The sequence below is a fragment of the Microcaecilia unicolor genome, chromosome 2 (genome assembly GCF_901765095.1).
Source record: "Microcaecilia unicolor chromosome 2, aMicUni1.1, whole genome shotgun sequence".
NCBI classification, from domain to species: Eukaryota; Metazoa; Chordata; class Amphibia; order Gymnophiona; family Siphonopidae; genus Microcaecilia; species Microcaecilia unicolor.
The window spans coordinates 502,840,823-502,862,964 of record NC_044032.1 but is presented as its reverse complement, the minus strand read 5'-3'; the positions used below and the strand labels follow the sequence as shown (position 1 = coordinate 502,862,964).

Sequence of the window (22,142 nt, the reverse complement as noted above, 5' to 3'; positions counted from 1 at the left end):
TGGCACTTGGCTTTCAGTTATATAACCCAAAGTTTTGGAAAACATAACTTTTCTACATCGCCATCAGTTTGAAAGCATAGATTTCTTTGTTGTCAGGCATTTAACTCATTTCCTTCTATTTGCAGTTTTGTCCTTTTCAGTATTTCAACTTTTGGCTCCTCTGTTTATTACATGATTATATTTTATAATGATTTGTAACTCCTTTTCTTGTTTGTCTTCCCCTGTCACTTTTTATTTTGATTATCTTTCTCTTGTATTCCCCCTCCTCATTTTTGGATTGTGAATCACTTTGCTGTGTTTAAGGAAAGGTTATAATATATATATCTACTAATATCTGAAGGATGGGTGGATGGGTGGTTCAGTAACTAGGTTGAAGAGGGGGATAGTGAGTAAGTGGGGGAAGTAAAAGGGTAGGTGGTGCAAGTGAGAAAGGAGATGGGATGGTCCTGGACTTTCGGATGCCTAGGTACAGGGGCTCTTGAATCAGGAGCCTCTGACAGGATATGAGGTCTGCGGGTTCCAAACTAGAGATTCCATCTCCAGGGGGCCCCAGCTTTTGAATCTCAGGTTTTTGATGGCTTATTGTTTAGCTGGCATTTGCATTTTCATTGTAGTCACTTGGAACTTAAATATGAATTCACTGTAGGGGTTGAAATAAAGTTTCCCTGCTAAACTGGAATTTTAATAGACAGCGTAGGGTATAAGCAGAGAAGAACATATAGATAGGTAAGAGAGTAAGAGGAGTTGGTGACTAATTTAAAGAGAGTTGCATATGAGGTCAGAGAGATGATAAAATGTTATCTCATCTACGGTAGGGAAGTGGATAAACGTATCATGCTGTAGTATGTGTAGTCCTTGTGTGTGTGAGACTAACAAGTTAGTTACTTCTTCCATTAAAGGCCTTGTTGAAAAGCCAAGCTTTCACCTGCTTCCTGAAGTAGAAATCGTCTTGTAAGTGGAGCCTTTCAGGGAGTGCATTCCAGAGTGTGGGGGCTACTCCAGAGAATGCTCACTTGCAGGTATCACATCATGCATGATGTTAGCTGCTAGACTGCTATTTCATTACCATTTGAAATTAATTTCAGGGGCCTTCTACTAAGCTGCAGTAAAAAGTAGCCTGCGCTAGTTTGGGTGTGTGAAATTGGCACATGCTGGCCCATTTTTTACCATGGGGGAAAAAAAGGCCTTTTTTAAAATGGGACAGTAAATGGCCATGTGCCAATATTAAAATTACCACGTGGCTGTTTACTTCCTGAGTTCTTACCACCACCTATTTAGAAGGTGATAAGGGCTCATACACTACTCGTGCTGTGATCGGGCAGCGGGCGGCAATGTAGCCGTGCTACCAATTACTGCCAGGAATGCCCCCCGCATTAGAAAATAGAAAATTATTTTCTACCACTAGAAACTGCGCGCGCTAACTTTGGAACTACTGCCGGGCGCCTATGCTACCCCAGTCAATTTGGGGAGTGTTACCCGCACAGTAGCCCTAACATGGCTTAGTACAAGGACCCCTAAGGCAGGCCAAGAAGACAATTTACATAGTAACAAGATAAACTCGTATGTGCTATTTGAATAGAAGCCTGCCTCCAAAGCAAAATCGCAGAAAATTTTCACAAGTACAGTTTGGGAGCAAGAAGTCTGTGAAGGGAGTTACTTGATCACGGCATATAAGATGCATTCAGGGAGGAGAAGGTCATAATAGAAAAACTACATGCTTGTGTGTTTGCTAAGAAGGACATTATCAATATATAAGGAATGGGCACAGGCAACATTTATTTCAGTTCCTTTTTGGAAAATTTGGCTTCCTTCTTCCCTTTCGGTCATTTTTCAATTTTTTTTACATATTCATGTTAATCAAAATTCTAACAAGTTAAAAAAAAATGAAATGTGTTGACATTGATTTTTGCATTTACGACACCCTTAGTGCAAAACCTAAGGTGTGGAAAGTGCAAAGCTTGTGTGGTAAATGGGGTTATGGCAAACATCTGCCCTGTGTGTGCCGTACAGGGTAGCAGAGGCGCAGCCAAACCTCGATTTGGGAGGGGGCCTGAGCCCAAAGTGTGAGAGGGGCACATTTTGCCCCACCTCTCAACCTGCACCGTAACGCCACATACCTAGGCTGGCGGGGGTCGCCCATGCCCTGCCAGCAAAAGCTTTCCTGCGGCGGTATTTGCCTCCGTGCTACCTACACACAGGGGAGGGGAAAGCAGGGCAGGCAGCATGGCGGCAAATATAGCCGCAGGAAAGCTTCTGTTGGCAGGGCTTGGGGTCCCCTGCCAGCCAAACTAGCAGACCTTGGGGGGTACAGGCCCCCAACGCCCCCCCAGTGGCTACACCACTGCAAGGTAGACATTTACTACATGGGATCTGCCTTGCAAAATCCTAATGAGACTCTTCCCCCAACCCTTCCTTATCATTTATCAGGGTAGTCCTGTAGTCAAGTGAATAGGTCATGAACAATCCCCCTGCACTCCCATCCCATGGCAACTCTAGTTCAGAATAGTGGCTATAACTCCTGTTCTCGCAGTGCTACTAGGTCAGCCTGACAAGGGCAATTAGTCTTTCCCTGTCCACTGGGCTAGTACCAGGACTATCCCACTAAGTGTTAGTGTTGGAGAGGGGATGAGGGAGACTGCTGATTGGATAAGTGATAGGATTTGGGTGCAATGAGCTAACATTTTTTTTTTTCTTGCAATGGCTGTGCTACTTTGTGTCCCTGGCGCTGATGCACTTAGACCCATCTCATGCCTCCCTCACTTCTGCCCCAACCTCAATTTTTACTATGCTAACTGGTTTTAACATCTGGTAGCCATTAGTGTTGGCAGACTGGATGGACCGTACAGGTCTTTGTCTGCTGTCATTTACTATGTTAGTGTGGATCTGCAGTAACAGTGGGTGCTAACACCCACATTAACTGCTTATCATACGTTTGTAAACATGTTCTAAATTCAGTTTTGTCTGCACTAAAATTAAGGTCTTTAAGAGATTCCCATGTGTGATAGTTTGGGAGAATGCTCAAAACCTGAGCCTCATGAGGCAGCTTCAAGAACAAACAAGAGCCCTTTATTTGGGACAATGCAAATGTAGACAAAGCCACCTTATGGGCTATGGAATATTTAGAGTCCCCCAAATATCTCTAGTAGGGTGAGGCTTCTCTTAGCTCCTCCTGGAGCATCCCCAGAGCTGCCAAGGGGTCCCAATTTTTGAGAGGGAGATTTTAGTATACTCCCCAGCCATGCCCACTCTGGCATGGCTCCACCCACTCTGCTTCTTGTCATCTTTTTCTTTTGATGTAAGCATAGGGGGGAAAAAAGATTTTAAATGCTCCCAGGTTTCAACCCAATTCATGTTTAATGTGGGATATAAATGATATAAATAAATAGAAACTCTGAATGTTGAACACCTGATTCTTATAACATGTCTGTTTTAGTGGCCCTTTACCTTGAGAAAAAAAAATCTCTGCACAAATATAACAGTGTTAGGGTGTCACCAGCTTCTCCAAATGACACACTGATTACACTTTCTAACAAATGACTACTCTACCTATGAAAAGTTATTCCCTTATTATAACACTAGTGGAACCAATCCCATTTTGTCAACAATGAAACAGACCCTAGAAAGGCTCTTGTGTAATCGTTTTTTTTCTCTCTTTCCCCTGCCCTCCCCTCCATGTCCAGCGATTCTTCCCTCCCCTCCCATCCTATGTCCTCCATGTCCAGCGATTCTCCTCTCCTCTTCCCTGCCCTCCCATCCGTGTCCCGTGATTCTTTCCTCTCCTCCCATCCCATCCATGTCCATCGATTCTCCTTTCCCCTCCCCTCGATGTCCCACGATTCTCTCCTCCCCTCCATGTCCAGCGATTTGTACCTGAACGTTCTCTGGCTGGCTGGCTTCCGTTCTGTTCTTAACATCCTGACGTCAGCTCGCTTCCAGCATTCCCTTCCCTCTCACTGTTCCGCCCTCCTGTGACATCATTACGTCGTTATGCGAGGGCGGGACAGTGAGAGGGAAGGGAACACTGGAGGCTTGCTGACGTCAGGAGATGTTAACGCACCCAGACAGCCAGCCAGAGAACGTTGGAGGTTCCAATTATTATATAGGATAGTAACATAGTACGTGATGGCAGAAAAAGACCTGTACAGTCCATCCAGTCTGCCCAACAAGATAAACTCATTTGTGTTACAAATCAAGGTCAGGTATATATATAAAGTATCTGCCTTTTTCAGGACACAGACTATAGAAGTCTGCCCAGCACTAGCCCCGCCTCCCAACTACTAGCCCGCCTCCTAACCACCGATGCTGCCACCCAATCTCTGCTAAGCTTCTGAGGATCCATTCCTTCTGAACAGGATTCCTTTATGTTTACCCACGCTTTTTTGAATTCCGTTACTGTTTTCATCTCCACCACCTCCCTCAGGAGGGCATTCCAAGTATCCACCACCCTCTCCGTGAAAAAATGCTTCCTTACATTTTTCTTGAGTCTGCCCCCTTTCATCCTCATTTCATATCCTCTAGTTCTACCACCTTCCCGTCTCCGGAAAAGGTTTGTTTGCAGATTAATACCTTTCAAATATGTGAACGTCTGTGGAGGAGTGGCCTAGTGGTTAGGGTGGTGGACTTTGGTCCTGAGGAACTGAGTTCGATTCCCGGCACAGGCAGCTCCTTGTGACTCTGGGCAAGTCACTTAACCCTCCATTGCCTGCTGCATTGAGCCTGCCATGAGTGGGAAAAAGTGCGGGGTACAAATGTAACAAAAATAAATAAAAAATCCCTGTTTCTCCTTTCCTCCAGGGTATACATGTTCAGGTCAGCAAGTCTCTCCTCATACGTCTTGTAACACAAATCCCCATACCATTTTTGTAGCTTTTCTTTGCACCGCTTCAATTCTTTTTAGCTTTATTATACTTTATTATACTTTCTATGTGTACATCTGCATACTGCACAAGCCGGCATGTTTGAAAATATAAGTGAGATAAATAAAAGAAATGCTACCAACAATAAAGACTGACAGCATGGATGCAGCAGCTCATTGGTTACCGTTTGCTTGCTTTGTTGAAAGAGAAAAGAGACTAACCTATTGGCTTCAACTTTTCATCCTGTCTTCCTCCATGACGCAGCCTCTGCAGCAGCCGCAAAAAAAAAAAAAAGGCAAACGCGGGGCCATATCAGCCTTCAGGCATTCGCTGTCGGCTGCAGGTCCTGTGCCCCCACTGACATCAACTTCAAGTTCCGGGACAGAGGACCCTACTAACGTCAACCTCGAGTTGCAGGGACAGAGGACCAGCAGAACTGACAGCGCACGCCTGAAGGCTGCTGCGCTCTGCGTTTGCTTTTTTTGTTGTTGTTTTGCCGCTGCTGCTGCATTGGGAGAAGCAACAGTGGCAGTGAGAAAAACAAATTTCTCATCTCAGTGGGAGACTTTCCTGCTTTGTTGGAAGTATGGGAGATGACCCACCAAAGCAGGAGTCTCCCGCTGAATGCGGGAGACTTGGCAGGTCTGCATCCCTAACTTCCCCCAACTCAGAAGTTTATATGGACCATGCCCTCCTGACTAGGCTTTCCTGTCCTAGCTCTGCTAAGGTGGCCTGGGGAAGATATGCCTTAAGAACTAGAGTTTGCCTAGCCACTTCCTCACCCTATTCCAAAAGCATCTTTGATAGTGATGGTTCTTAATAACTGCAGCAAATGACAGTAAAGCTGGAAGATGTAATACAGCAAATATGACAAACTAACAAAAAACAAATCACCATGCTTGCAGGGTTTATACTCCAGAAATTTGAAAGAACTTAAAAATGAAATTTACTAACCTATTAAGTAATATATAACTGATCACTGCAGTCAGCTGAGGATTGGAAGGATGTCAGTGTAATGGCAAATTTTTAAAAAGCTCCAGGAGTGATCTCAAAGACAAGAGAATTGTGAGCCTAATATTAATGCTGAACAAAATGGTAAAAACTAGATTCTGTATATCGTGCCTAAAAGAAATGAAATTCGCCTAAGCATATTGTATAAAGAACACCTTAATTTAGGTGTACTTAATAGAATAAGCCTAAATTTTCATGCAATATATAGAATATGCCGAGTTGCGCAGTTGCGCCAAGTAAAACTTGGTGTAAATGCGGATGCCTAAATTAGGGTCGGACCGGGTGTATTCTATAATAACGCACATAGATTTTAGAAGTGCCTACAACCCACCCATTCCAAGCCCGTGGCCATGCTTGCTTTTCAACTATGCAACTTAGAATTTACACGCAGCACATTATAGAATATGCTTAGACCGTTTTGCATGTAAATTCTAATTAATGCCAACTAGTGTCAATAATTGCTTAACCCATTAGTGCCCGATGTTTCCTTATGGGAATTTGTTCCCATATGGCTTATTATGGGAACATTTGGCACTAATGGGGTAAATTGGCAATTATCAGCGCTGATTGTCTTGTTAACTAATTTAGTTGCACATTGAAATACAGAATACGACTGGAGTTGCGCACACAATGTAAGTTGCACTATATAGAATCCAGAGGCGTATGTAGTGTCTTTTAACATCAAAGAATCAAAGTAAATTTAGCAAAGCAAAGTCTTACCTTACCAATCTGTTAGATTTTTTTCTGAAAATGTTAAAATATGAATCAGAGCAAGCCAGTTAATGTGTAGTGGCATTTTAGAAGGACATCCATATTCTGAGTTGGATGTCAAGTCAGTACATCACAAATGGACGTTAATCTCGCATGTATTTTAGAACAGGATATGGTCAGTTATACATGTGAGATGGATGTCCATGTGCTGGAAACATCTAGCATGAACATCCATTTCATAAACTGAAACATCCAAATTATGAATGGGTAAAACAGGGCAGTACAAACAAGTAAAATTGTCTTCCACAAAAGGAACCAAACAAACCACAAAAGTGGAAGAAGCCAAGCCACAACTATCAAGTGGATCACCAAGTCATTTATTCATCCAAAGTCCACTTCCATCTTCCATCTCTATGTCCTTATCTTTCCCCATCTTCAGCATGTCCCTTCTCTGTGTCCCTATATTGCCCTGTCCAACATCTTCCCTCTATCCATATCCCTGCATCCATCATCACGACTGTGTGTCCCTATGCCCTTCGTGTCTAGCATCTCCCTTCTGTCTCCATATACCCCCTTCCATGTCTAGCATTGCCCCTCTGTGTCTATATACCATCCCCATGCAGCATCTCTCCTTTGTGTCTCTGTCCCTATGTTCCCCCCCATGCCTATCATCTCCCCTCTATTTCTGTATACCTCTCTGTGTCCTGCTTCTCCCCTCTCTTCGTCTCCACACCAGTGTGTCTCTGTCCTCTCTGACCCACCAAATCCAGCTTCTCTTCTCTCTTCTCCCACCCCTCCCCCCACAGGTCCAACACCTCTCTCGTCTTCACTCACCCCCCCCCCCCCCCCACACACACACACACATACAGGTCCAGCAGCTCTCTTCCTTCCCTCCATTTCCCTCTTCCTCCTCCCCCCCACCCCTTCCCGGGTCTGGCAACTCTTTTTATTCCCTCCCTCACTTCTGCTGTGGTACTTCCAAATTACAGTATTGGTTGTACCCAGCAGTGATTCACACAGGCTGTTTCCAGGGCCTTCCCTGTTCCACATCCTGTTGTAAACAGGAAGTTGCATCAGAGAGGGTGGGACAAGGTAGAAGGAAGGCCTTGGAGCCAGCCTGTGTGAATTTCTGCCGGTAGTGTTAATACTATAAGTTGGAAGCAGTGCAGCAGAAGTGAGGGACTGAAATAACAGAGCAGTGCTGTACCCGCGGGATGGGGATGGAAGCGAGTCAGCCAAGGATGCCTGATTGTGGGTGGCCGGGGTGCCGTATTTCTGGGTGGGCCTGGGCAAAAGTGGATGGCTTATGTCCGTTAAGGCTAATGCCAAGAGAAACTAGGAATGTGCATTCATTAGAATAGGGGTTCACAATCCATAATGACACAGGAAAAATACCACGCAGTAGTTTGCTTGCAATACCTCCATTGTGTGAAAATCTATCTCGTGCATATTCATTATGGATATCCTGAAAACTCAACTTCCAGGGTGTGTCCTGAGGATTGGGTTAAGAACCTCTGTACTAAATCATAGTCTTATCTCAGTCCTATACCAAATTGTCTCAAAGCAGAGGTTTGTAAGCTATAAACAGCACAAAGCCATGGTTATGCGGCCTTTCTCTTATAACTTATTTTGTTTAATCTATTCCTTTAATGATTTCTTAAGATTATTTTTTTAATGCATTTGAAGTTGGAAATGCATTGTGTGTTGCTTTCTATTTTGTATAATAATTTTGATTCTGTTACCCTAAGTTTGTGATGCACAGATTACACTAAATGGAATAATATTAGATTACTTGAAAGATTGTAGATTAAAGTGTTTCTCAGCACTTCTTTCCCTCCCAGCACGCACATCCTGTTCAAGATATTTTATTTTTACAAAATTTATCCTTTTCTTGTCGGTACTCAGGATGAGGATTCCAGAAGACTTTTGGAAAACCGTAACACTGAAGTAAAGGGACCTCTCTGTGAAAGTGGTTCAGAAACAAGGGGTAAAAAATTAAGAACTCAAATATCCAAAGAACACATGTTTCTAGAAGTAAGTTGCTTTCTTCTTTATGCCCAGTAGATGCAGTACATAGTGCAAAATTGTAGTCCTACAACAGTTAGAAGGTAGAGAAGATGTGCATGAGGTCCAGAATCACAGAGGCAATGCTGGTGGGGGTAGTGGAATCAAGGATGAGGTGACAAATGGAGAGAGAATAAAAATCTAAGGAAGGGAACAATGGTAGGGTGAAGGGCAGTTGAACCTGGAGATGGTGCAGTGGGACAAGAGCAAGAGAAGAAAGCATTGGGTTTAGCTGAAGGAGGGGGAAATGGAACTGGGATGGGAGAAAGGAAGAAAGCATTGGTAAAAGGCAGGGAAGGTGACGTGACTGAAAGAGGGATGACTGAACTGGGAATGGATGGGGGCAATATGAAAATTGAAGAAGCAGGTAATTGTATTTTGATAGAGGGAAGTAGCATGGAAACTGTGGTTGAACAGTAGAAGAGAGGAGAGAGCAGTGGACAATGAAAAATTAGGGCATGGAGAATGAGAAAAAGAGACGGTATTGAGGGTGAGTACCCATAGGAGAAACAGATATAATGAGGATCTAGAATGCTGGGTGAGGAGGAAGAAGGGGAAGGAGGAGAACGGAGGAGAAGGGAGAGAATATGATGAAAAGAGTAGAACGATTTTGAGAAAGAAAAGTAAGTGGAGTATTATAATATCCACCAATAAAGAAAATAATGAAGAGACAGCTAAAACAGAGAAAAGAAAAAAAAGTGGAAGATACCAGAGAGGCAGAAACATGAATGGAATAGAAGAGAACAAAGATCAAGAGAGAGATCGTGAGCTATAAAATCAAGCCAGAGATAATAAAGGTTGGAAATTGTATAGCCTGATAGTCCATAGTAATAGCTGGGACCCAGTTCAAAGTTTCAGGACCTGAAGATAATGTGTCTTGCAAAGCATTGGAAACATCTGGGTTTTTTCAGTTAATTTAGAGGCACTTTTTTTTTTTTTTTAGTTCAGAAGACTTCTTTTATTGTAAGAAAAAAAGAAAAGAACTGAACCTTGTACACCATCAGTCGTGACATGCATTCAGAACATTAAACATATAATACTCTGCATAATCTAGGTGAACAAGAAGGTAATACAATCTCACATATTCCTTGTCATCAAGCAGATGAAGCCATTACGTATGGGTTGTGTCCGTCAGCCAGCAGGGGGAGATACAGAGCACTCAATTTTTCACAGTGCCTCATGGACAGCTAGCTCCACTGCCTCTTCAGTATTCTCTATCTCCCCAAGCAGGGTGGCTGCAGCTTCTTCAAGCTCCATCAAAAATCTGCCTGGGGGTGGCTCCTGGCTTGCCAGTTGTTAGCCGGGGTGTTAGAGGCTATAGCAGCTTCACTTTGAAGGCACATAGGTCAGCCCTTTCCCTGTCCTTTCCCACTCAGTGGATGCAGACACATTGGTTCGCCTTTCCCTGCCTTTCCCTCTTATCTGAGCCTCCGGAGTGTTTTTATTTACCTCTTTTGCCTCTGCTTTCCTCACAGCGTTAAAAATAAATAAATAAATAATTAAAGTTGCGTCGCACTTTAGCGCATCTTGGAAAAGAGGTTTTTTTTCTTGAGATTCTTCTGCAGGACCGGAGCTGTGATACTTGGTCTAGTGAGGTAAGAGTGTTTTCTGACTCCTCCGGGATGGGCCCGCGATCAGGATGTTTTTGGCGCGAACCGCCGTTTTTGAATTTTACCGCCGTTTTCGGCGATGGCCACGGAGACTGTAAAGTGCTGTTCTAAATGTGGCAAGCGCAAATCAGCAGCGGGGCTCTGTAATTTATGCTGTACAGACGGTAGAGCCGGCCCGAGCATGGCGAGTGGCGATCTTTTGCGCTCTGAGCTACCAGCGGACGCCATTTTGGATTTTCCACATAGCGCGGCCTCCGTTGCTACGGAGAGCCCTGAATCCGGGGGGGGGGGGGGGTCCTCTGAGTGAGGCTAATAATAGAGCTGATAGCCCTGGGCAGGATCCGGGCGGTCAGGGAGCGGTTTTCTCCCCTGATTTTGTTTTTATGCTACATAGGGCGTACATGCTTAAAAGAGCTCTTCCATAGGGTTCTTCGGACCCTCTGCCTGCCCCCCCGGTGGATCCTGGCCTTTTGGAGTTGGCTTTGCCTGTTTCTTATCCTCCTGATAAACGCAGAAGGGCTAATTCCCCTTCTGAGTGTGGCGCACCCCCCTTTTCCCCCCCGTGGTCGGGCTATGAGGATTCTGAGGGGTCTGGCAGAACTTCTTGGGCTGAGGAGCCAGAGTCGGGTGCAGAATTGCCACAGGAGCTTGATGATCCGTCTGCGGTGAGGATTTTCCACCGCGAGGAGCTGCCAGCGCTTATTTCAGATGCCTTACAAGCCCTCTCGATTGAAGATCCTAGGAGTGGCACAGCCTCCTCTGTTAATCCAAGGATGGCTAGTACCAGAAAGCCTGCTCGAGCCTTTCCTTTGCATGACTCCATCCAAGAGCTTATTTCGGCTCAATGGGCTGACCCCGAGGGACCTTTGAAGGTTGCCAGGGCTATGGGGCAATTATACCCTCTGAGTGAGGAACATTTGGCTTGCTTTGCAATGCCTAAAGTGGATGCCCTGGTCACGGCTGTGACAAAGAGAACTACCCTCCCTGTTGAAGGAGGTGTTGCCCTGAAGGATATTCAAGACCGCAGGCTTGATTCAGCTCTGAAGCGGTCCTTTGATTTGGCAGGTCTCACTGTTTGGGCGTCTGCATGCAGTTGTTATGCTGCTAGAGTCTGCCTGGCTTGGTTACAGCAGGCAGTGGAACAGCCCGATGATGGAGGGGAGACCTTATCTTAAGTGGCTCCGCGGATGGAGTCGGCCTTGTCCTTTTTAGCTGACGCCCTTTATGATATGGTCAGAGCTTCGGCTAAACAAATGGCTGTAGCAGTGGCGGCTCGCCGCATTCTTTGGCTACGACTTTGGGCGGCGGACATGGCCTCTAAGCAAAGGTTGGTGAAGTTGCCCTTTCAAGGCCTTCTCCTGTTTGGTGAGGAGCTGGAAAACATTGTTAGAGGCCTGGGGGATTCCAAACCTCAGTGCTTGCCCGAAGATAGCCCGAAGCCTTCCTCTAAGGGTCAGGCGGCCCGCGCCTCTTACAGACCTCGCTTCCGTGAAGCTAGAAGGTACCGCCTGGGGCGTGCTGCTGGGTTCACTTCGCATGCCCGCTTTCAGCAGAGAAACTCCTTTCGCTCGGACAAACGTTCCGCAGCTGCCGGTTCAAGGCCTGAAGTTCAGGGGCGACCCTCTCAGTGATGGTGCGCCGGCCCCCTCCTCGTTTCCAGTCATCGGAGGAAGACTTTCCCTCTTTTTCGAGGAGTGGGCCAAAATCTCCGCAGATCAGTGGGTCTTGGACCTGATCAGAGACGGATACCGAATAGAATTCGATGCCCCGGTGAGAGATGTGTTTGTGGAGTCCCGATGCGGTTCTGCCGCCAAACGGGCGGCGGTAGAGGAGACTTTGCACAGTCTGTGCCGGATAGGGGCTGTGACCCCGGTACCTCCCGCCGAACAAGGTCTAGGCCGCTACTCCATTTACTTTGTGGTGCCGCGAAAAGGCGGGTCTTTTCGCCTGATCCTGGACTTAAAAGAGCTAAACAAGTCCTTAAGAGTGCAGCATTTTCACATGGAAACCCTGCGCTCCGTCATTGCGGCGGTACAGCCAGGAGAGTTTCTCAAATCTCTGGACCTGAAAGAAGCTTACTTGCATATACCAATTTGGCTCCCGCACCAGAAGTTTCTGCGGTTTGCGATGTTGGGAAAACATTTCCAGTTTCGGGCCTTGCCTTTTAGCCTCGCCACAGCTCCCCGAACCTTCTCCAAGGTAATGGTGGTAGTAGCTGCCTTTCTCAGGTGAGAGGGTATCCGGGTTCACCCATACCTAGACGACTGGCTCATCAGAGCAGACTCAGAAAAAGAGAGTCATCTCGCTACAGCCAGAGTGGTTTCAGTCCTTCAATCTCTGGGCTGGGTCATCAATATGGCCAAAAGTTACCTGACCCCCTCGCAATCTCTAGAATATTTGGGGGCCAGGTTCGACACAGACTCGGGATATGTATTCCTACCCGAACAAAGGTGGTGCAAGCTTCAGAATTGGGTCCGTCTGCTCCTGAGGATGCCCCGCCAGTGAGCTTGGGACATTGTCCAGCTATTGGGATCGATGTCAGCCACCTTGGAATTGGTGCCCTGGGCGAGATCGCACCTGAGACCTCTGCAGTATTCCCTACTTCATCGATGGTCTCCAGTATCTCAGGATTATCAATGCAGACTCACGTGGCTCCCTGCGGCCCAGCTCAGCATGGAGTGGTGGCTCTCAGACAGCATGTTGTGGCGAGGAATGTCGCTGGCGCTCCCCGATTGGTGCCTAGTGGTGACAGATGCCAGCCTGCAGGGCTGGGGCGCACATTGGAAGGGGAAGCATGCCCAGGGTCTCTGGACACCTGACGAGTCGGAGTGGTCCATCAACCGCCTAGAGTTGAAAACGGTATTTCAGGCGCTACTAGCCTTTCAATTGACCCTGGAAGGATTGGCTGTCAGAGTTCTGTCGGACAACACGACAGCAGTGGCCTACATAAATCGACAAGGAGGCACTCAGTGCAGAGCTCTAGCCGCGCAGGCCGAACAAATTTGCCACTAGGCCGAGCTACATCTGCAGTTTCTGTCAGCAGCTCATATTGCAGGTCAGAGCAACGTGCAAGCCGATTATCTAAGCAGGCATCAAATCGATCCAGCGGAGTGGGAACTTGCAGACGAAGTATTCCTGCAGATCTGTGCCAAATGGGGGACGCCCATAGTGGATCTTATGGCCTCAAGCGCAAATGCCAAAGTACTACTACTACTACTATTTAACATTTCTAGAGCGCTACAAAGTGTACGCAGCGCTGTACAAACACAGAAGAAAGACAGTCCCTGCTCAAAGAGCTTACAATCTAATAGACAAAAAGTAAAGCATTTAAATTTAAAATATTTAAGCAGTCAAGCACAAGAGAACAGTCACAGAAGGACAGAAGATGTTGAAGGGTGGTCAGTGTGATTAGGTGTAACTCTGGTTGGAGTAGTGGGAGAAGGTGATAGAAGAATAGAAATGGGTGAGGTAAAGTAATGAGTGGGTTGATAGGGAGGTTATATAAGACATGTCACTCTAGGGGTGGGTGGGTAGAGGGGTAGGGTGGGTAGGATTAAGTCTAAAGCAGGAGAAGGTATTCTCTGCAGCCTATCTGTGAGATGGAAAATGCTCTCTGAAGCTGCTGCTATAAGTTGTTAGTTTTCTCTCCCTGAAAGAGATCCAAGCCACACCCACGAAGTTCAAACTGTCAGTGGGGAGGGTGAGGGGAGGAAATGGCAGTGCTTGATGAAAAAGAGAGCTCAGTTTGATAGGAGATATACTATAGGATGTCATTCTGAGGCCAGGCTAAGTCTAAAGCAGGAGAAGGTATCCCGTGCTTTTACAGCAGACGGAGAGATCCTCGCGCGGCGGGGTTGGATGCCTTGGCTCAACCCTGGCCTATGGGCCTCCTGTATGTGTTCCCTCCGTGGCCTTTGATAGGGCGAGTGCTCCTGCGGATTCAGCTTTATGCAGGAGAAGTGGTTCTCATCGCCCCGGACTGGCCCAGGAGTCCGTGGTATGCGGACCTTCGGCGGATGCTGGTGGAGGCTCCCTGGCCGTTGCCTCTGGTACCGAACCTGTTGTCACAGAGCCCGGTAACCATGGAGGATGCCTGCCGCTTTGGTCTTACGGCATGGCTATTGAGAGGGCGCAATTGAGAGACAAAGGCTATTCTAACAATGTTATTTCCACTCTCCTGCAGGCCCACAAGCGGTCCACTTCTGTGGCTTATGCCAGGATTTGGAGATTGTTTGAGTCATGGTGTGTTTCAAAGGCGATCACACCCATGCGGGCTCCTGTCTCGCCGATTCTGTACTTTTTGCAGGATGGTGTACAAAAAGGCTTGGCCTACAATTCCCTGCGGGTGCAAGTGGCAACATTAGCCTCCCTTCGTGGTAAGGTTGACGGCGTGTCTTTAGCTGCACATCCAGATGTTGCACGGTTTCTTAGAGGGGTGCTTCGGCTCCGTCCTCCCGTGCGGGCACCCGGTCCACCTTGGAACCTGGGGCTGGTTTTAAAGGCTCTTCAGGGTTCTCCTTTTGAGCTGCTGCGGCATGCTTCTGAGAAAGATCTCACCCTAAAGGCCGTCTTTTTAGTGGCCATTACTTCGGCGAGACGGGTGTCAGAACTCCAGGCGCTGTCCTGTCGAGACCCATTTCTGCAATTCTCAGAGTCCGGGGTCATGGTGCCTACCATGTCTTCCTTCATGCCTAAGGTGGTTTCAGCGTTTCACCTAAACCAACCTATTTTTCTACCCTCCTTTGATAGGGAGGAGTTTCCAGAATCTTTTGGACAGTTGCACCTTTTGGATGTGCGCAGGACTCTGTTGCTGTATCTGCGAGTTACAAATTCTTTCAGGACCTCTGATCATCTTTTTGTATTGTTATCAGGTCCTCGCAGAGAGTCTCCAGTGTCTAAAGCCACTATTGACCGCTGGCTCTAAGAAGCTATCTTCTCAGCTTATCTGCTGGCCGGCGGTCTCCGCCTGTAGCCTTTAAGGCGCATTCTACAAGAGCGATTTCTTCCACTTGGGCTGAAACTGGAGCACTCTCTCTTCATGAGATATGCAGTGCAGCAACATGGGCTTCTAAGCTCTCATTAGCCCGACATTACAGGTTGGATGTGGCTGCTAAGAGGGATGTGCGCTTTGGAGCTCAAGTGTTAGCGCATGGTGTGGCTTGTTCCCACCCTATCTAGAGATTGCTTTGTTACATCCCATTCATAATGGCTTCATCTGCTTGATGACAAGGAAGGGAAAATTAGGTTCTTACCTTGGTAATTTTCTTTCCTTTAGTCATAGCAGATGAAGCCATGAGCCCTCCCTGTCTGATTGACTTTGTGCTGACGTGACTCTATTTGATGTTCAGTTTCTTTCCTGAAGATTTAGTCCTTTCTTGGGAGAAAGTTGGAAAACAGTCTTCAGGATTACTGTTCATGGACAGGAGGATGAGTTCATTCCCTCCTTTGAGTTACAGGAGGACGAGTTCATTCCCTCCTTTTGAGTTACAGGAGGACGAGTTCATTCCCTCCTTTTGAGTTAATGCTCCTGTTATGAGGCCATCGTTTGCTGTGAGGAAAGTTCATGTTATTCCCATTGCGGTCTGTATACTGCTTTGGAAGCTTCAAATACTGAAGAGGCAATGGAGCTAGCTGGCCAAGAGCTACTATGGTTTTTGAGTGCTCTGTATCTCCCCCTGCTGGTTGATGGACACAACCCATTCGTAATGGCTTCATCTGCTATGACTAAAGGAAAGAAAATTACCAAGGTAAGAATCTAATTTTCCCTTCCTATCCAGTTTCATCCTGAAAAATGATACTGAAATTATGAAGTGTGCAAACTTGATAATAGATTAAGTGGATATACCTGAATTTAATCTGTGTATTGCCACATATTTGTACTTTTATCCATCCTTATTTCTAAGACAGTTGGGGTCTGTAACCTGTCTGCTTTATGAATATCTGCAGCTAAAGAGAAACATGCTGGAGGTTTGTTCTGTCATCGTGAATCAGAATATGCGCTTAAATATACTGTGTGTGTATTGTTCTTCATGCCAGGAAGATGACCCTTCCTCGAATAGTGGCATTGCAGCTTTTGCTAAGAAGGCCAAAGTCATCTATCCAATCAATCAAAAATTTAGGGTAAGAATTCAAACATCCTCAAACTATATACCACAGATTTAATGTAATGGAAGATTTTTCCATAGACATTGAATGAGCAAAAAAATCTTTAAAGAAACAGGCTTAAATGTGTTCTGACAAAACTAGAAAAGCTTTTAGAATTTACTTCTGAATTCCTTTTTCATGGAAAATAATACATTATATCACTGCCTGTTCTTGAAATGCTATAATGAATTTGATATAAATTAACTTGAAGTCATTCTTGTCATCACAGCCATTGGCAGATGGAGCATCCAATCCTTCTTTGAATGAGAACCATAAACAGACTCCACTACCTAATCAGGTGGTGCAAGCATCAACCTCCAGCCTTGAATCCCTTAGCCAAGTTGACAAAGAAGACTGTAGCTCCTCCACTACAATGCGTTCAATAGCCAGTGATGAGAAATTCTATGAGAGAACGTTTGTCAAAGTTACTTGTTTCCCAGAAGTGCTGACATGTGACAAGTAAGAAAGCAAAGCCCAAATATTTTTTTATAGTTGTAGTCTGACATTAAGGTCTGTTGCCTCAACTATTATGTGCTAATGAGGACAAGCAAGTTCAGATTAGGTTAAACCATTCTCCAGAGCATGGTCCAATCCAAATAATCCAGGCCACAGTCTGTTCTGATAGGACTTATAGTCAGGCTAAAACTGCTTGATTTGCCATATTAGATGTACGCAGCACTGTACACATATGTGGGTCTCTCCCTAGAGGGCATTTTTAAAAATATGCATACCATGCCTTGAAAACATTTTCACGCTTTTGTACATTTTTCATATTTTGCTGTCTCAAAAATACAATTCAAAGTTATTTAAAGCAGGTGTTTTGCTTTGCTGACTTACACAACCTACTGTACAGTTTCAACATGAAAATACAATTAGAATAGAAATATTCAAAACGTAAAATGAAAATAAAAAAAAATCAGAAATCTTGATTGCATAAGCCTTCATACCCGAGTCAGTACTTGATGAAAGACCCTTTTGAAGCAATAACAGCTGTGAGTCAGGATGTGTGTCTACCAGCATTTCCTTGCTAATTATGGCTCTCTCAGTTTGGTGGGGATTATCAGTTGAATACAGTATTCAATCATGCCAAAGCTTTGCTATCAGACTCAGATCTAGGTTTTGACTAGCCCACTTGAGGCCATTCACTTTCTTCCCGCTAAGCAACTGCATGGTTACTACTCCTTTTGTCGTTAGGACCATCGTCATGTTGAAAGGTGAATCTTTGTCACATATGGACTAGGTTTTCCTCCACAATCTTTGTCGCATGTAGAATTGGGTTTCCTCCACAATCTACTTGTATTTTGCACTATCTAACTCTCCCTCAGTCTTTAGACTTCCCTAGTCCCAGTTCTGCAAAACTTCCTGATAACATAATACTGCTTCCACCATTTCTAACTGCATGTGTTCTGTTTGTTTTTATGTGACACATAAGGCTAGATTCTGTATATGGCACCAAAAAAAAATTGGCATCAACAAAAGCTATTCTATAAACGGCGCTTAAAGCCAGGCATGGTATATAGAATAACACGTCCGGGAATCATGCCTACTGAAGCACAGTCATTTGCACCTACTGAAACATGGTGCAAGTGTACATGCCTACATTAGATGCATATCCCTGTTATTCTGTAACAACATGCGTTAATCTTAGGAACGCCCTCATTCCGCCTAAGACCCACTTGTTTCTGTGTCCTCTTTATCCAATTGTGCATAAATTTCAATTAACTTTAGTGCCAATAATTACTTGTTAAAAAGCCAATTGCTTGTTAAAAGCCAATTATTGGTGCTAATTTGCTTGTTCAATTAAATTGCACACCCAAATTGGGTATGCACCCAAATTTGCATGTGTAATTTTTGATGACTTTTACAGAATTAGAGGGATAATGCTTAGCAACGAAACTAGAAAGTTCCACTTTGGTCTTGTAAGACCACTTACCCGTCATCTATACACATGCGGTGCCCCTGTGTGCTTATTTATAAGTGCTATACAACACGTACAGGTTTTCTTCAGCAGTGGCTTCCTTCTTGACACTCTCCCATACAGGATATGTTTGCTGAGTAATTTTGAAATTGTTGAGCAATTATTTCCCCGGTCTGAGCCAGAGACTCTCTAATTCTTTAAACGTAATTTTAGGCCTCAAAGTGCCCTTCATTAACAGTTGAATTAACTCACAGATACTGACTTTGGTGGGACAGCCTGAGTTTTCCCAGTTGTGTCCAGTCACAGCTGAACTGATTCAGACACTCCTGCAGCAGATTCAAGCTGTTTCTGGTTAATTATATTGTATCATATTATATACTGTGAGTTTATTTTGTTGGGCAGACTAGATGGAGCACAAAGGTCTTTATCTGCCATCATCTGCTATGTTTCATTTGAAGTAAATTTGAAGAAGTTTAACATGCTGAACATGGGCCTGCCAAAAAAAATTAAGGCTAAAGATATTCAAAGACACAGATTAGGGGAAGACTGTAAGAAAATTTCAATGTCTTTGAATTTCCATTGGGGCACTAATGGGTCCATCATTGTAAATGGGAAAATGTTTGGTACTATTAAGACACTGCTTCTGTTAGGGCATCCCTTCAAGTCAATGGGTTAAGGAAACCACTGAGGTCACTGGGAAGCCTAAGATTACTTTAAATGAACTACAGAGATCTCTGAATTTCAAGATTTTTCCATAAACATGACCTGTATGAGAGAATGGCGAGAAGGAAGCCACTAATACAGAAAAGCCTTATGATGTACCACTTAGTGTTTTGCAAAGAAACACGTTCATGCATGTGGAAGTTTTTGTGGACTGAGACCAAAAGTGAAACTTTTTGTTCTCAGTGCCTAGGGATATATGTGACCTAAGACCAAACATAGCACATCACTGTGCTATCATCACCCCTACAGTCACCACTGCTAGTGATAGCTTGATGTTGTGGGGAGGTTTGTGAATATCGAGGAAAAAATGGATGGTACAAAGTAGAGGCAATCTTGGAGGATGAGAAGAACATTGTTCCTTCCTTCTGAGTGGGAGTCTTCCACCTACAGTCCTGCCAGTGGGAGGTGCTGTTGCACTATCACATTTTCAATAGTGAGGGTCAGGTAAGCTGCGCAGCACTCCAGGGAACCTGCCTGCCCTTAGCAATTGAAAACACAATATTGAAGCACCACTCCCCACTGGCAGCAATGCAGTTAGAGGACTCCCACTCAACTTAGAAGAAACAGTGAAAGAGAACATTCACTTACAGCAGGGCAGTGATCCTGTGTAAAAAGCAAAAGTAACAATAGAGTGACTCAGCAAGAAGAAAGTCAATATCCACTAGTGGCCTAATCAAATCCCAGACCTCAGTCTAATAGTAAGGCTTTGATTTGGGGCTGCAGTTTCAATCTTCAGACAATTTGAAAGAGCTTGGTCTGTTCTTCCAAGAAAACTGCACAAAAACTGCACCACCCTGTTGTCCAAAGTTGTCAGACACTTATCTTAAAATATTCATAGCTGTTATTGCTGCAAAAGGGACATCCATCAAATCACAGATGACATATGGCAGGGTTAGGAAAAGGGGAAACTTTGATTTTGGCACTGCTGAACTTGTTTACTGCATTCGATATGGTTAACCACTCAATGTAGTCTAAGAGATTAGATGATACAGAACAGGAACTGTTTTATTATGGTGCTATTCTTTACTAACAAGTACATAAGTATTGTCATACTGGGACAGACTGAAGGTGCATCAAGCCCAGCATCCTGTTTCCAGCAGTGGCCAATCCAGGTTACAAATACCTGGCAAGATCCTAGTTCATTTCAGGCTCTCGATTCACACCATCATCAGTCTAAAAAACCTCCACCTCCCTTAAGTCTCTTTATGCAATTTCTTATGCTTCTTCGTGTTTATATTTTTTAATTTAGTAACATAGCACCTAAATTATGGGAATGCCCCTGTCCCGCCAATGCATCTCACTTGGCCATTCTCCCTTTTTGATTGCACATAGTTTTCAATATGACGTGTAAATCTGATTTTGGATGCTTTGCTGAAAAGATCCAAAAATCAAGTAGTGAACATGATCATTTTTGAACCAGAAAAACATCTCTTTTTGTTTTGAAAATGGTCATTTCCTAAACATTTTGTATATGTTACATAGTAACATAGTAACATAGCAGATGGCGGCAGAAAAAAGACCTGCACGGTCCATCCAGTCTGCCCAACAAGACAACTCATGTGTGCTACTTTTTATGTATACCCTACTTTGATTTGTACCTGTGCTCTTCAGGGCACAGACCGTATAAGTCCGCCCAGCACTATCCCTGCCTCCCAACCACCAGCCCCGCCTCCCAACCACCAGCCCCGCCTCCCAACCACTGGCTCTGGCACAGACCGTATAAGTCTGCCCAGCACTATCCCTGCCTCCCAACCTCCAGTCCCGCCTCCCACCACCAGCTCTGGCACAGACCATATAAGTCTGCCCAGCACTATCCCTGCCTCCTAACCTCCAGTCCCGCCTCCCACCACCGGCTCTGGCACAGACCGTATAAGTCTGCCCAGCACTATCCCTGCCTCCCACCACCGGCTCTGGCACAGACCGTATATGTCTGCCCAGCACTATCCCCGCCTCCCAACCTCCAGCTCCGCCTCCCACTACCGGCTCTGCTATCCAATCTCGGTTAAGCTCCTGAGGATCCATTCCTTCTGAACAGGATTCCTTTATGTTTATCCCACGCATGTTTGAATTCCATTACCGTTTTCATCTCCACCACCTCCCGGGGGAGGGCATTCCAAGCATCCACCACTCTCTCCATGAAGAAATACTTCCTGACATTTTTCTTGAGTCTGCCCCCCTTCAATCTCATTTCATGTCCTCTCGTTCTACTGCCTTCGTATCTCCGGAAAAGGTTCGTTTGCGGATTAATACCTTTCAAATATTTGAACGTCTGTATCATATCACCCCTGTTTCTCCTTTCCTCCAGGGTATTAAAATGTTACAAGATATAATTTAAATGTTCTTAATATCCATTAAAAATGTTACAAAGTTGTCACAGTCCTAATATGATATTTAAGATCAAAGAGCAGGGGAATATTTTAAGAGCACTCGCTAAAATTTCTCCACCACTTACCCACAAGGTAAGAACGATTCAAGAATAAAAGGAATTAAGTGTATTTATTGGATTGCATTAACCTGCATTACCAGATCTAAAGGACAAGAACACTATATATTTAGATTCAAAAGGTTTATTATTTACAATATGATTAATGCAATCATATAAATAAGGTTACAAACGAGAGATAGTTCTTTTAAGAGATCTTTACAGATAATCTGTACTTAAGTAAGGTAGCCAGTTTAAAAGTTAAGGTTATAATTACAATATTTTTCAAATTTGCTCTCCATATCAGAGATGCCCTTTTCTTTTATGACCATTTTCCAAAAAAAAAAAAAAAGGCCAAGGGAAAAACACACAAAAAATAAAGCCATTGGAATGTATGAGGGGTCAGCTTTCTTAGTAGACTGACCACATAGTCATCCCAACAGAGCAGTGGGGCAGCCTAGGGGGCACTGCAGTGGACTTCTCATAAAAGGTCCTAGGTACACATCTCACTGTTACCCTCTTATATTGTATGGAGAACCCTCCAAAACCTACTATACCCAACTATCCACCACTATAATAGCCCTTATGCCTACAGGTGTCACCTATATGTGGGTACAGTTTGTTTTGGAGGGCTCACGCTCTCCACCACAAGTATAAGAGTTAGATTGGGATACGGGCCTAGG

At 44.8% G+C, this 22,142-nt stretch overlaps 1 protein-coding gene across 4 annotated transcripts in view; it reads left to right on the top strand.

Moving 5' to 3' along the window:
• EVC (EvC ciliary complex subunit 1) overlaps positions 1-22,142 on the top strand; it is a 150,630-nt gene that overhangs the window by 20,124 nt on the left and 108,364 nt on the right. For all 4 annotated transcript variants that reach the window (XR_003940708.1, XM_030191174.1, XM_030191176.1 and 1 more), the window contains exons 2-4: positions 8,484-8,612; positions 16,289-16,372; positions 16,626-16,855. Coding sequence is in view for 3 of the 4 variants with exons in the window: in XM_030191174.1 (XP_030047034.1) it covers positions 8,484-8,612; positions 16,289-16,372; positions 16,626-16,855 (443 nt within the window). In the remaining variant the exon portion in view is untranslated. The remainder of the gene's footprint in view (positions 1-8,483; positions 8,613-16,288; positions 16,373-16,625; positions 16,856-22,142) is intronic.